Below are 12,809 nucleotides of genomic sequence, written 5' to 3'. Positions count from 1 at the left end.
AAACGAGAAATCAAACACTGTTATTCTTTAATCAAAAAAAAGAAACAAACCAAATCTATTTGCCTGTTTGCAGTGTGATCCCTCCATACTGACCTTTAACCTCCAGGGAGACGTGGTTCTCCTTGATCCCCAGGTTGTTGGTGGCGATGCAGGTGTACTTCCCGCTATGCACTGGCTGGGCCACGATGATTTCCAGCGTGCCATTCTCATGGATCACATATGGGTCACTGCTCTTAATGCTGATCTGATTGTCTTTGAACCTACATGACAAGAACAACACTGATTAAACTGCGCTTTAGTTTTTTAACATGAGCCTTTATGAAGTGTTTCTTTCATCTAATAAGCCTCTTACCATGTGATGCTCGGTATCGGTGAGCCAAAAGAAGCACAGTCCAGTAGTGCAGGGTGATTAGTGATGACCTTATAGACTTGGTTGGGCGGAGTGAGCACCCTGGGAGCTTCAGCTAACGAGAGAAGAACGTAAGAATAAATTATTAGCTTGAAATGATGCGTTTTTTTAATGCAGCAGCTATTAAATTTGACTTAACTCACCAAGAACGCTGACAAAAGCATTGGCCATCAGGTAGCCGAACTCGTTGGACGCGTTACACTGGTACACGGCGCTGGACCCGGACTGCACGTTGCTGAGGATCACAGTGTCGTCGTCCACTTTGCGCGTGTGATCCTCAGGCGCATCTGGCAGCGAACCAGACATGAGTGTAAAACATGCAACGTAATGCGTGCATACGACTGGAGCTAATTCTCCTACTTAGTCTGAAAGCAATTTCTAAATCTAATCAAGATATTAAATCAAAGGCCTGCAACGAGGCAGTGTAACAGCAGTTTCGTCGGAGAACAATTTTCCAGTGCCGTTTCCGCCTCGGCTCACGTTACTCACTCTCGACGGGAACTCCGTTAACAAACCAGCTGATCCTGGGCTTGGGCTCTCCGCTGACCCGACAAGTCAGGATGCCAGTCTCGTTGGGAGCGAGGATCAGGTTCCTGGGAGCGCTGACCCAGAAAGGAGCCGCTGCGGGAAGTCAACGGGAACGAAAGGGCAGACTGAAACTCCTCAGAGATTCTGACTTTTGCTTAATTTAGGGTGGAAATAATAACCACCTCAAAGAAAATTCGAGAGCAACATACCTTTGACGGTGACCTTGATGATGTGGTGTACGTTTCCCAGGACGTTCGACGCCATGCAGCGGTAATCGCCGCCGTCGGCCTCATTCACGTCGGAGATCTTGAGGGTTTTCTTGTAGTTGAGGAAGGACGCCCTGCTGCTAGGGAGCTCGCCTCCGTCCTTCTCCCAGGAAATGTCTGGAGTGGGCCTGTCACAGAAACCGTTTTAAAATGCAATGAGCTCAGACAACGTCTTGATGGCGTTTGCTTCATCAGTATTCAGGACTGGCAGATTTGTGGATATTCAGACTCACAAGCCATCAGCGATGCACTCCAGCTCGAGAGTCTCCCCTCTCAGAACCATCTTGGTGCTGGTGGTGCCCAGAGGCAGCATGAAACCAGGGCGGCGCTCCCCCTCCGGGCTGTCTGAACACACCAGGACACGAGAGATAATCAGACCAGGGCGTCAGCAGGAAGGATGTTCCTGCTACAGGGATTTTTTTTTTTGTTTTTTTTTTTTTGGTTTTAAACAGTTTGGGAAGCTAAACCATGACTTTTGGCATCATGAAGGGAAAAGGTGCAATCGAGTCAAATGAATCTGCCAAAGTGAAAAGAGGGAATAGAAAATGAGTGAGCAATGATCCAGCAAATTGTCTAGTTTTTCTTTTTTTTTTGTCTTTTTATGCTTCTTCACATAAAGTCTCTGTCTGAAAGGATCACAGGATTATGTTGCATTTTTTTTTTTTTTTTTGGTTTTTCATTCCAAATGGATTTGCGTAAGAATGAGATGGGAGAACGTGTTATGTTGATGCGGCAGGGGGGTCAAGGGACCGGGGTCAGGGGTGTCTCAGGTGTGGTTACACAGGGCTGGGGTTCACACTGGGGGGGCTGAGTGGGAATTGAACCGGCAGCACTCACCACTAAAGATATCAGTGAAATTGTACAAAGCAGCCAGAGTCTCATTCATTGTTTCCACTGGAATATAACAGAAAACCATAAGCATGCAAACCTAAAGGATTAAACAGACAACGCTTTACTTTACGACGGCCTCTCCTTTATAATAACCATCAGTCGGTGAAAGTGCATTTCAGACGTACATGGAGCGTTTCTAAACACTGAGATACGGCCACTGTAAAATCACACAGCTTGTTCTTTTTTTTTTTTTTTTTAAATCATAAGCAGCTTAAATGAATCTATGGCAGTTTCATATGAACAAAACAAGCACTGTTCTACATCATCTGCAGTTGAGAAGAGATTATTTCCTGCAATATCAATTGTGTATTTGAGTTAACCTGTTTAGTTCTTTTTTTTTTTTTTTTTCTGACTTACTGTTCAGCACAGTGACTGAAATCGGCTGTTTCTGCTGGATGGTCTGTGTGTGCGGGAAGCGAGCGTAGCAAATGTAGTCACTCCGGGTGTCTTCTGGGAGAACATTGGAAAAATACAAGTCTCCATTGAGGGCCTGGGACACTCGCTTATCCAATGGCAGCCTCTGAAAGTCTGAAAGGGAGGGAGGGGGGGAGCATATGAAGAGAAAGAGCAGTTTAATAAACCAAACGTCGCTTGACAAGATGTTTCTTTTTTAGAATCATCTGATTTGTTACACTGAAAAATAAATGTCGAGGCTGAATATGATAACATGATTTATTGTGATTAAATGTAGCTTTGAATGTACATTCAGTCCATGTACAGATGAAAACAAAGACTCTTTTTATCTATCTTGCCACTGCCAGTGCACATATTATATATGTATAAGGAAATGACTCACTGTTATCCATCCAGAAGATAACAGGAGGGGGGAGCCCCGCGGGGGGCCGGCACTGCAGCACCAGGGAGACCCCCATCTGCACCACAATGACCTCATTTCTCTCCTTCGACCATAAGGGGGACCCTGTGAGCCACAGACATCAAACAAAAGGCAGTGAGAGCTTCTCCTGCTGCCACATTGCGCTGATTGTAATCATTATGCTTTTAATGATAAGAGCGCGAGGAGATAATCCAGTTTAGTCAGTCAGAGGACTCACTGGACTGTCTGATGACAATGTTATTGGAGACGGCAGTGCCGTGCTCATTGTGGGCCGTGCACTGATACGTTCCCTCGTACGCCTCGGCCTTCTCCCCGCTGATGTCGATGACAAGAGTTCCTGATCCAGGCTTCATCAAGACCTTTGAGTCTTTCTCCACGTCAAAGTGGGTCCCATTTCTGGTCCACGAAAAGCTAAGAAATCAAGAAAAACAACCGCAGCTTAAGTCGTCCCTCAGAACACAGAGCTGCGATCAACCAGAACACGGCGTGTGAATCTGTGAGAGTGTTTCCTCTCACCTGGGTTGAGGCTTCCCCTTGGCCTCGCAGTGGATGACGATGTTTTCCCGTGGATCAAAGATGTAATCCTTCGGGGACTGTAGTGTTATGGTGGGGGGTTGGGGCACTGGAGACACACGAACGGAAGCAGCGGTTCAGACACTAACCACGTCAGCGTAAACACGGCGCTCAGTGCAAGTGTTCGAGCCGAATATACGCACAAGGAGCATGCGACAAGCATTCAGACAAAACTTGACAATCAAGTCATGTAGTGCTGAAACGCGGACTGCAAACCAAACACACACACAGCAGCAGCCATCCCTGACGACTTACCGTCTCTAACGTCTACAAAGTGACAATCCAGATTAAGCGGGGTCGCTTCATACGCTCACAGCGCGGTAAAAACTGCATGCAAACCACTCCTTAAAACCACACGACAGCACACATTATCCTAAGAGCAGAAACGCCACACTAGAGGTCACAGCAGCGTTTGGGCCAACTTACATCCTTCCAGTACTTTAGCTTTTTGTCCACCGCGACATGCCGTACCACAGTAATGGAATATTGAGGAAAGGTGTTAGTTGTTTCAAGGAGGAAAACACAGGTTCAAGAGAAATATTTGCACTCTTGCACACTTTTATGCATTAGACTGAGCCTGCTCGGGCGGTTTTTTTTCCCCGCTTATGCGGGACTGCACTCAGGAGGAGCAATAAATGCAAGAAAAGTGCACGAGTGCAGCAATATCAAGGTCAAAGGAGTCTGTTTAAAATGTTGTCATGTACAAAAAAAATCTCATGCCGAAACGTGCAAAAACTAAAACGCAACTTCAGTTGCAAAAATCCTTGCAAACTGCACTCCTGCAGAAAATTAACATCCTGAACTTTAAAAAGTTTTGATTTTGTTACACAATTTGCAGAATCTTTGTGAAGCTATAAATGTTTATTCTACGTTGCAATGTGGGGCAGCTGAACTTTCCAGTACCTGTATCCACGAATGTAACATCGATGAGACCAATACTTACGATCAAGAGGCACTTCGAGCGCTGAGGTCATGTGACTCAGGAGTATCAACAGCACCGCTCTGAAGCCAGGACCCCACTTCCTGTTCCCGTCCATGGTCGGGTGTGTCGCTGTCACACTGAACGCTTTGAGCCCACGACAGGAGAGTCCGGGTGGTTGAGGGGGAAACCAAGTCTGAATCCACTCTGCAAAGTTGCAAGAAAAACAGAACAATGTTTATCATTAATGGTATTTAAATTTTTACGATCATATTTTAGAGCGATCAAACAAGACACACATACACAGAGTTAGAAAAACCTTAAACAGTGTAAGTATAATGTAAATGAACTGTAGGTAAGTAGTTGTAAATATTTAGTCTGACCTACAATGGGAAGTTGACACTGTTGGATTTTTCTTTTGAAGTCGACCAACTTAATAGCTGTCTCCAGTGGAGCTCTGCGCTCAGCTGACCTGGCAGACAGCCCACCATTCTGCCAACATGAAGACTTTAGCAGGAGCTGAAATCAAAACAGACCTGCTTCCCTTCCACGTAACTTAAACAACCCAAGCACTGTGCCTGTTATTCATCCTCTGTGGCGACGGAGAGCCCGGGCGAGTTGGACACGGCTTCCTATAACACGCCTCACCTTGGTGCTCTTTCCTAGAGAGCGGACTACAAACCCTCACATGCTGAGCCAGCCTTTGTGGAGTTATTGTTTACTCGGTGTGTTCGTATTACAATGCTCCGCAGACGCCGGGATATCCCACGTGCTCGCCTGTAAACATATGGCATGTGAGTGTGCTCGCCTGGAACAATTAGGCACCCTCCCCGCCCAGCTGCAGATAGAACCACACTGGGATTGGCACGTCCGTGCACACACACGCCGCATTAGTCATATGGATCTGGTTACACATGAGCGCAGGCCCACGAGCGCTGTCTTTTGTTGCGTGGCGTGGATTGATGCGCGGAGCGATCGCGGCCGCGCGTTGGCATTAATGGGCTCCCATAAACTCCGACTCAGGGAAATTATGTTTGTTTTTCCACGTTATGGGTGTTTGTTTTATCCTTTTTATGTTCACTGTCTCGTGCTCTGCATAAATGCTCACATCTGCATCGGCAGGTCTTAATTTATCAGCATGAATGTATAATCACAGCAGTGGCCGCGTCACCATGCGTAGAAATGTCTTTTTACACAATTCACATAGTGGCCCCTCATAATCCCTGGAGATTAAGCTATTAAAACATCAACATGATTTTTTTTTTCCCCTCCTCTCTACTGATAAGTTAATTCAATTCGAGAAGATTAGAAAATGAACAGGCATACTTTTAAAACGAACCTAAAAATGACATAAGAATGTTCATTATTATTGCAGAAAATCTACCTCTCTACCTCGACTCTACCCCTCTTGCTGCATTCAGTCTAAGAACAGAAGAAATATTTATTGCATTGTAAATATAGAGTAACTTGTGTGCAGCTTTGGTCGTTTTGTCTTCCATTCCCTCTGATAAAGATGCAGGACTGCACGCTGCAGTCGAAGGGCAGCTGTCAAGGAGGTAAGTGCATCTTTACATCTTCATTACTCATAAATGCATCTCCACCTCTGCACACACACACACACACACACACGTGCACACATGCAGGGCAGGCACACGTGCAGACACTGGCATATACGCAGGAGTGTCCATGATGCATCTGAAGGTGAGCTCCTCGCCACATGGAAGTCTACCAGAGGACGAGCCCGTCAGATAGAGTACGGTAATGAATCCGCGCTCGGAAAGCACCGTGTCACATTGTTTTCCAGCTGAGCTAGCCAGAGAGTGTAAGCTACTGCAACCCCAGGACACAACTAATTACAGCGACATGTCCGATTGGATGCAACTCTCACTCGTAAATCGAGAGGGAAAACAACAGAGAGAGAAAGCAAGAGAGAGGGAGAGAGAGAGAGAGAGCCGTCCATGCAAACTAAATCCTCTAATCTCATTGTGGAAAAAGCAATATGATCATGCAGATGTAATATCCCATTTTCAGATTAATTACATTAATGCTCCACTGTGCCGCTTCCCCCACAGTGACAGCGGCCATATTGAAGTTAACTGGACCTCAGGGCGTTTCCTCACTGAGACACGGGGAATCCCGGCTCATTTAAAGGGACCTATGTCTAAAGAGCAATTAGAGGCAGGATGTGATGGCTAGTGGTCAGAAATCAAGATATTTAAACTATTATGCTGTATTTTTTCTACATTTCAATGTTTCTTTGATTGGAATGATTTGTATATTTTACTAAGCACGTCCTTTATGTTGAAGAAATCCCCAGCATGGAAGTAACTCTTCATTCGTCATCATTTGTCGTCCCGTGTTTCTGTTTTTATCTCCAGAGATGAGATGGCCCGGGGGGAAAAATGGAAGAAAAACAACAACAATAACAAAAAAAAAAAAAAAAAAAAAGCAGTCGACGTGGATGACTCCCTCAGCATAGGCACAAACACACACAAAAATAAATTGAGCTACCATGTTGCAAATGTCAAGATCTCCATTGGCATTCTTTTTGGAGATAAATCTGAAGCGTTCACATGCTGAACCTCTAACCTCGAGCTCTCACTGTCCTGCCTGCAGCTTTACGGCATGAATTTGGAAAGATATTTTAGGAATCCCTATTAAAGGATTAGTCACTTATACACAGATCTTAGCTGTGCAGTGTAATGCCACACACAGACCCAGATAAAATGTCATTTGTGTTTGCACGCCTCACATGTAAGTGAATAATCCGCCAGTGGGACTATTTACATGCACGCCACACACTGACCTTCAGCCACCAAGGCCGTGGTCCCTGGTTCGCCACGTGCACGGTGACTGAGCTGACTGACATGTAGGACAGAGACACGCACACTAACACAGCTTTGGCAACAAGAGAAACGAATTCCATGTTTAAACTCTTTTTTTTTTTTTACGATGTTTGATTAGAAACATGCCAATGAATGAGGAAGCTCTATGGAGTTCCTCTGCGCTTTTATTTAGGGTCATCTCACTGAGAGCAGACACTAAAAGCTAAGCACAACACTCCTCTGCGGCGTGACGTGAGGCCAGCTGACACCAACCCAGCAGTCGCTCTGCCTCTCAGTTTTGCGAACCCCAAAGCAACGCGCTAAGTTGGTCACCACGCAGCCTTCAGTCACGGCGAGAGACGCGGGGAGGCGACAGCCTGACGAGACGGATGAGGGAAATCAGAGGGAGGGATTGAAAAAAAACAATCATCAGCAGTCACAGCCAATCAGGGAGACGGAGATATTCCAGAGTCAGTCTCGCTTTCAGCTACACTGGATGGATAGATCACTATTCATACACGAAATATAACACAGCAACAGCTTTAAGGGGTAAAAGTTAGTCTGTCATGTTTTTTCTCACACTTTTGCTTACTATTATAAACTATATTTCATATACAGTATGAAATATAGTTATGTCTGGGAGGTGACACACATTTTTCGACTATTTAATTTGGAAGAACAGCGACAGGTTTTGCCACTTCACTACCTCGCTTTGATCGATGAGAGCTTATCCATATCCTGTTACAGAGTTAAGTATTATTTACTTAAGCACATTTGTGCTTCATACAAAGGGTGGATAAGGTTGCACTTTTTCTTGCTGCGGAAGGTAAGAGGAGACTTAATATGAGTGATGGTATTAAGGAAGACGTTCGACACAATGTGAAGCTATGCTCGGCGTTACAAAAGGAGTATTTTCTGTCAAACACATATTATACACTGGGAAAAGCACAACTGAGAGGCTGATTTCATTGTAAATGTGACAAAAAACTCAGGTGAGGTAATAGCCTGCTTTTGTTACTGATAGAGCTTTGGTTATTTTGAGCACTGAACGCAGACACAGTTCCACGGATCATTTCGTATCTTCGGTTCGGTTTGGATCAGGATGATCATATCATATGATATTATATGATATCAGCGTCTATTTAAAACATCCAAGTGTTGGAGACGTGATATTTGAAAGCTATACTCCATATTTTTTAACAGATCAGTTATCTGATGATAAATTGCTACTTTTCTTTTACAGGAAGTCCTGTCTGAACTGCTGACTCCGTCAGCGTCTGTCTGAACCCCTGGAAGTTGGAATCAGGGCAGCTTTCACGCCGCTAACACCACTTCTTTGCAACTAAAAAGACAAAGATGGCTGCGCCTTTGTCTCAGACCGGATCCCACGCAGCCACCTAATCAAAACAAACTATCTCAGCCACTTTTTGCAAGTGCACACATGGAAACACACACACACACACACACACACACGCATGGGGGCCTTCCCTTTTCGGATCAGTCATTCTAGCATCATCCGCAGAATCCCCCCCAGCGGCCGCTTTTCTCTGAGGCTTTGTGAAGTGCTGATGGTCAGCATGTGCCAGGCGACGCCTGCCCACATCCACCCGCCCGGCACTGACCCGCGGGGAGCCATTGTCCTTCCCGGTTGTTTACCAACGGGATAATGCTGAAATGGCAGGGGTGTTCTAGGGCACAAGGTGACACCCCTGGCAATAAAACACGTGGCTGCATTGCCGACGGTATGATGAGGAAAGAAACACTATTTACATGCACACTGCAACCTACTTTTAAAAGTTATGCAATATTTAAAAAAAAAAAAAAAAGAGTTTTCATGAAGAACAGGGAAAAGTATCATCTGCATATATGTGTGTTGAAGCACACAGCTGGTCTAAACTATCAAACTTTTCAGCAAGATGTTTGAAGCGACTCGCCTCACAAGTTGTTTTCCTCGTGAAAATGCATCAATCAGGCGTACTTACTGGGAATAGCCGAAGTGTGATCCAAGCAGAAGGTCAAACACTATTTATTTAAAAAAACTCCTGCTGTTATACAACTATTTTTCCTGTAAGATCTCCTTCGATTCAGAAAAAGCATAACGGGATGGATAAGTTACCAAATATGGTCACTGGGCCGATGAAGGGTTAAGAGATGGAGCATATTTATGCATGAATGGCGACAAATATTTTAACCTGCAACGTCACACTTTGTATAACAAGGAACATATCACTTCATACATGTCCTGGAGGTGGACTTAAATATATAACCCTTCTGAAAAGAATTCCCAAGCACACTCCAGCACTTATGAATCCCAGGCGTGGAGAACTTGACCCTGATGAAAAATGAGCATCTTTGTCATTTCCTGTTTCCTTTTCAGGCAATGTGAGCAGCGCGCCTTCTGCGTTAACAGCTTTGCTCTCGGCGCACTCCTGTAAAAGAGCCGTCGTCACGCCGAAGGGGGGAAAGTTCGAAGGTTGAGTTGTTCAAAAGATTAAGTTTCAGGCGGCTGAGAGAGAACTGCAACGGCAAGTGGAGGAGTTCATTTTGTGTCAGATATCAACAATGGCTAAAACTGTAAGTAAAAAAAAAAACAATACCAACAATAAATATTACTCAACAGAACAGTGGGATAAGTGTGACAAACTGTGTCCGGGATCAAACAGGCGAAGAGGAATGGAACACCACGGATCAATAAACAGCTTCATTTTTATACGGTGTGACTAAGAGCAAGTGGACACATAAATCCAGCCATCCACCTCATTGGTATTCCTGGACGCCGTTGCTAGGAAAAGCTATTGATGAGCAGGACGCACGTGGCCTTGGTGCGTGAGAGTGTGACACTGATAACCCTTCACAGTTAAAGATCGCACATATCTGGCTGCGAGATGACCAATAACTCCAGCTCTGAATGAAAAGATTAAAGAAGAAGAATGAATCGGATAAAGATTGAAATGTCGACGTGGATAAACAGGGCATGATGGGAAAGAGGGGCAGGAGGTGAGGAAGGGGGGGGGGAGGGACTGATTGACGGTGCTAAAACAGCGCAACAAGCTGGCATGCCCCTTTTTTTCCCTCCTCCATCCATCTGTTCGTGGGGATTACTCATGGAGAGGGGCGGACGGGAGGAGAGAAGGTACAGGAGGAGGGCAGGCGGGAGAGGAGACAAAATCCATAATTGAGGCCTCCGACTGGAAACACTTCTCCATGACAGCTTCTCAGTAGAATAAAACACCATGCTAATGACTCACTGCTGAAATTACGGCTCAGTACAATAATATGGAGAGCACTCATGAGACTGTTCAGGTAACAATGATAGTAATGGAAGGTGGAAACGCTGTAGCGGCGTGTTATGTAATACTCTGCTGAGCGTGCTCCACTTACTAAGAGTATTGCTCCCTGCTGACAAACATGTTTTATGGGTTTTCTGCACGGTGGATGCAGCATGCATGCCAGCAGCTTGATGTTTGTGCTCATTAGCGTAAAGCCCCGTGTTTGTCAGTCCTCGGTATTCCAACAGGAATCCGGACGGCTTACAGGAGAGGGAAACCTCCTCTGTGTAATTCTCTGTAGTCCGGTAAGATTTGTAATTATAAGCGTGAGACTGATTCGCTGGAAAATACCTCATTTAAAACTTTCAAATCCCCTGCATTACATGGGTTGAATTGTATCCATTGCTTTGTGCGTGTGTGTGTGTGTGTATGCACAGAGGAGTGTGTGCAGCAGCAGGTGATGCCGGGACATGTAGCTTCTATTCTTTTTCTTTCTTTCCTGCACATGCTGAGTAATCACACTGCGTGGGCAAACTGTTCCTGGCTGGTTGAAGATTTAGCATGAATATGCAAAAAATGTATCGCTGTCACTATACATGAGCACAGATATTTCCTCCACTTACAGAAAAATCAAACGCTTGCACAGCCACTACATAACAAAATCGCCTGCTCTTGGTTTGTTAGCGCGCCGCTTGTTAAGTTTGACACACACTGCAGATACAAAGGTGGTGCAGGCAGGACTGCAAAGGGTATAAATCAGTCACTGCCAGCTGTGAGTCACCCGCTAACACTCAGCACTTTTCATCCAGGCTAACTGACCTTTCCTTTCAAGTCCAACCATCATCTGAGGAGACGATAAAAAAATTCCTTTTCACAGCAGAAAAACAATTTAAGACAGTTTGTTCATTAAACTGAGTCGAAGGAGAGCAGATCTGCTCTGTTCCTTGTGTAATAATATATCAGTGAAAGTCTGAAATACAGCAGACAAAGCGGATAAAAAGCCACAGAGCGACATGTAACACACTGAGAAACATCATCTTGCACAGAGCAGAATAAGTGGCTGCAGAACGAGAATCTCACTGTGAAAGCGTTTATGTCACTGAAGCTTTAAGCTGGATATAATAGCATAATTACAGTCTTTATTTTACTGTGAATCAAAGCAAAGTTTTTGAATTGGCTTTGATTTTTGGTGGGGCTACTATTGAATTCATAGATTCTCTGTAACTCCAGAAAGTGCGATCATACTTTTCTTTCCATTTGGGACAGATGTCCTGATGACCAACGGGCAGCGCTGTTGATACTTTTAAAAGGAACTTTGAGGCTTATCTCTCTGGTCTGAGCTTTCTGCAGCAGTTTCAGCTCCAGTCGTACATCTGCTGGCTGGAGCCAGCCTTCACTCCCCAGCTGTATCGCTGAGCCTGGGCCGGCCGTGGCCTGGTTGAAGGTTTATTACGCCTCTGTCCTTGGACGACTTAGAATACAGATCCCTGCAGACCAGGAGATGCTCTGACTGATGTGTTGAAGCTCACTTGAATCCTCCAATTTTCCTTTTTGCAAGTCAGCTTTGAATATCTACCCGTCTATCGATCTGTTTTTTTTAAATAACTTATTGTCTCAATTGTGTTTTCAAATTCCAAATAATAACCCTTTTATCAGCCTTTATTAATAGTATCTACTTGAAGCTGGATGTACAATCACAAAAACACGCGCACACACACACACACACACACACAAGATAATCCAAATAATTTAAAGTAGAGCTTTAAAAGATCCTTGACTGACCTGTGTGGATTAAATCAGCTGCTGGCTGTCTTCAGACAGCTCTCCAAACCTGCAACAAACAAAGGGAGAAAAAAAAAAAACAGTGAAAGGAAAGTTTTAACCCAGATTAGATCTCTCTCAGAAATGTAAAACAAAAATATATATACCCACTACTATTACAATTAAAAGTCTTCCTCAGACAAACTATATTATAAGATGAAATATTACTTGATTCCATGTGACATTATGTGACAAAACCGATCAGGGCATCATTGAATAAAATTGAACAACTTGAGAAGTGCTTCTGACACGATCATGAAACAGAGCAAAGCTGAGTCTCTGTGCCGGTAAAGAGCACTGCAGCCCTCAGATAGCAAAACAATTACTGTGGAAATTAGTTCTTCAAATTAAGGCAACACACTATAAGTAACTCAGGTGATTATTCAGCCCTCAGAATCTAATTTGTTTCTAATCCAAGGCCAGTGTCGCCCGAGCCCAGACACCCCTGCTTCCCGGGGGAATACCAAGTGAAC

General features: G+C 44.6%; 1 protein-coding gene across 3 annotated transcripts in view; it reads right to left on the bottom strand.

Moving 5' to 3' along the window:
• Positions 1-12,809, bottom strand: part of nrcama (neuronal cell adhesion molecule a) — a 40,991-nt gene that overhangs the window by 10,129 nt on the left and 18,053 nt on the right. For 2 of the 3 annotated variants that reach the window (XM_030114123.1, XM_030114124.1), the window contains exons 2-14: positions 12,298-12,346; positions 4,446-4,628; positions 3,929-3,946; positions 3,446-3,551; positions 3,147-3,340; positions 2,891-3,013; positions 2,452-2,622; positions 1,437-1,548; positions 1,147-1,331; positions 899-1,030; positions 553-696; positions 353-464; positions 94-260 (exon numbers count right to left, since the gene is read on the bottom strand). In XM_030114123.1, coding sequence (XP_029969983.1) covers positions 94-260; positions 353-464; positions 553-696; positions 899-1,030; positions 1,147-1,331; positions 1,437-1,548; positions 2,452-2,622; positions 2,891-3,013; positions 3,147-3,340; positions 3,446-3,551; positions 3,929-3,946; positions 4,446-4,539 — 1,558 coding nt within the window. In that variant the 5' untranslated portion in view covers positions 4,540-4,628; positions 12,298-12,346. The remainder of the gene's footprint in view (positions 1-93; positions 261-352; positions 465-552; positions 697-898; positions 1,031-1,146; positions 1,332-1,436; positions 1,549-2,451; positions 2,623-2,890; positions 3,014-3,146; positions 3,341-3,445; positions 3,552-3,928; positions 3,947-4,445; positions 4,629-12,297; positions 12,347-12,809) is intronic. The other variant, XM_030114125.1, reaches the window with a different exon arrangement.

This window comes from Salarias fasciatus, chromosome 17 (genome assembly GCF_902148845.1).
Source record: "Salarias fasciatus chromosome 17, fSalaFa1.1, whole genome shotgun sequence".
In the NCBI taxonomy this organism is placed as follows: Eukaryota; Metazoa; Chordata; class Actinopteri; order Blenniiformes; family Blenniidae; genus Salarias; species Salarias fasciatus.
Note: the sequence above shows the minus strand (reverse complement) of the source record. Positions and strands in the feature narration are given on the sequence as shown.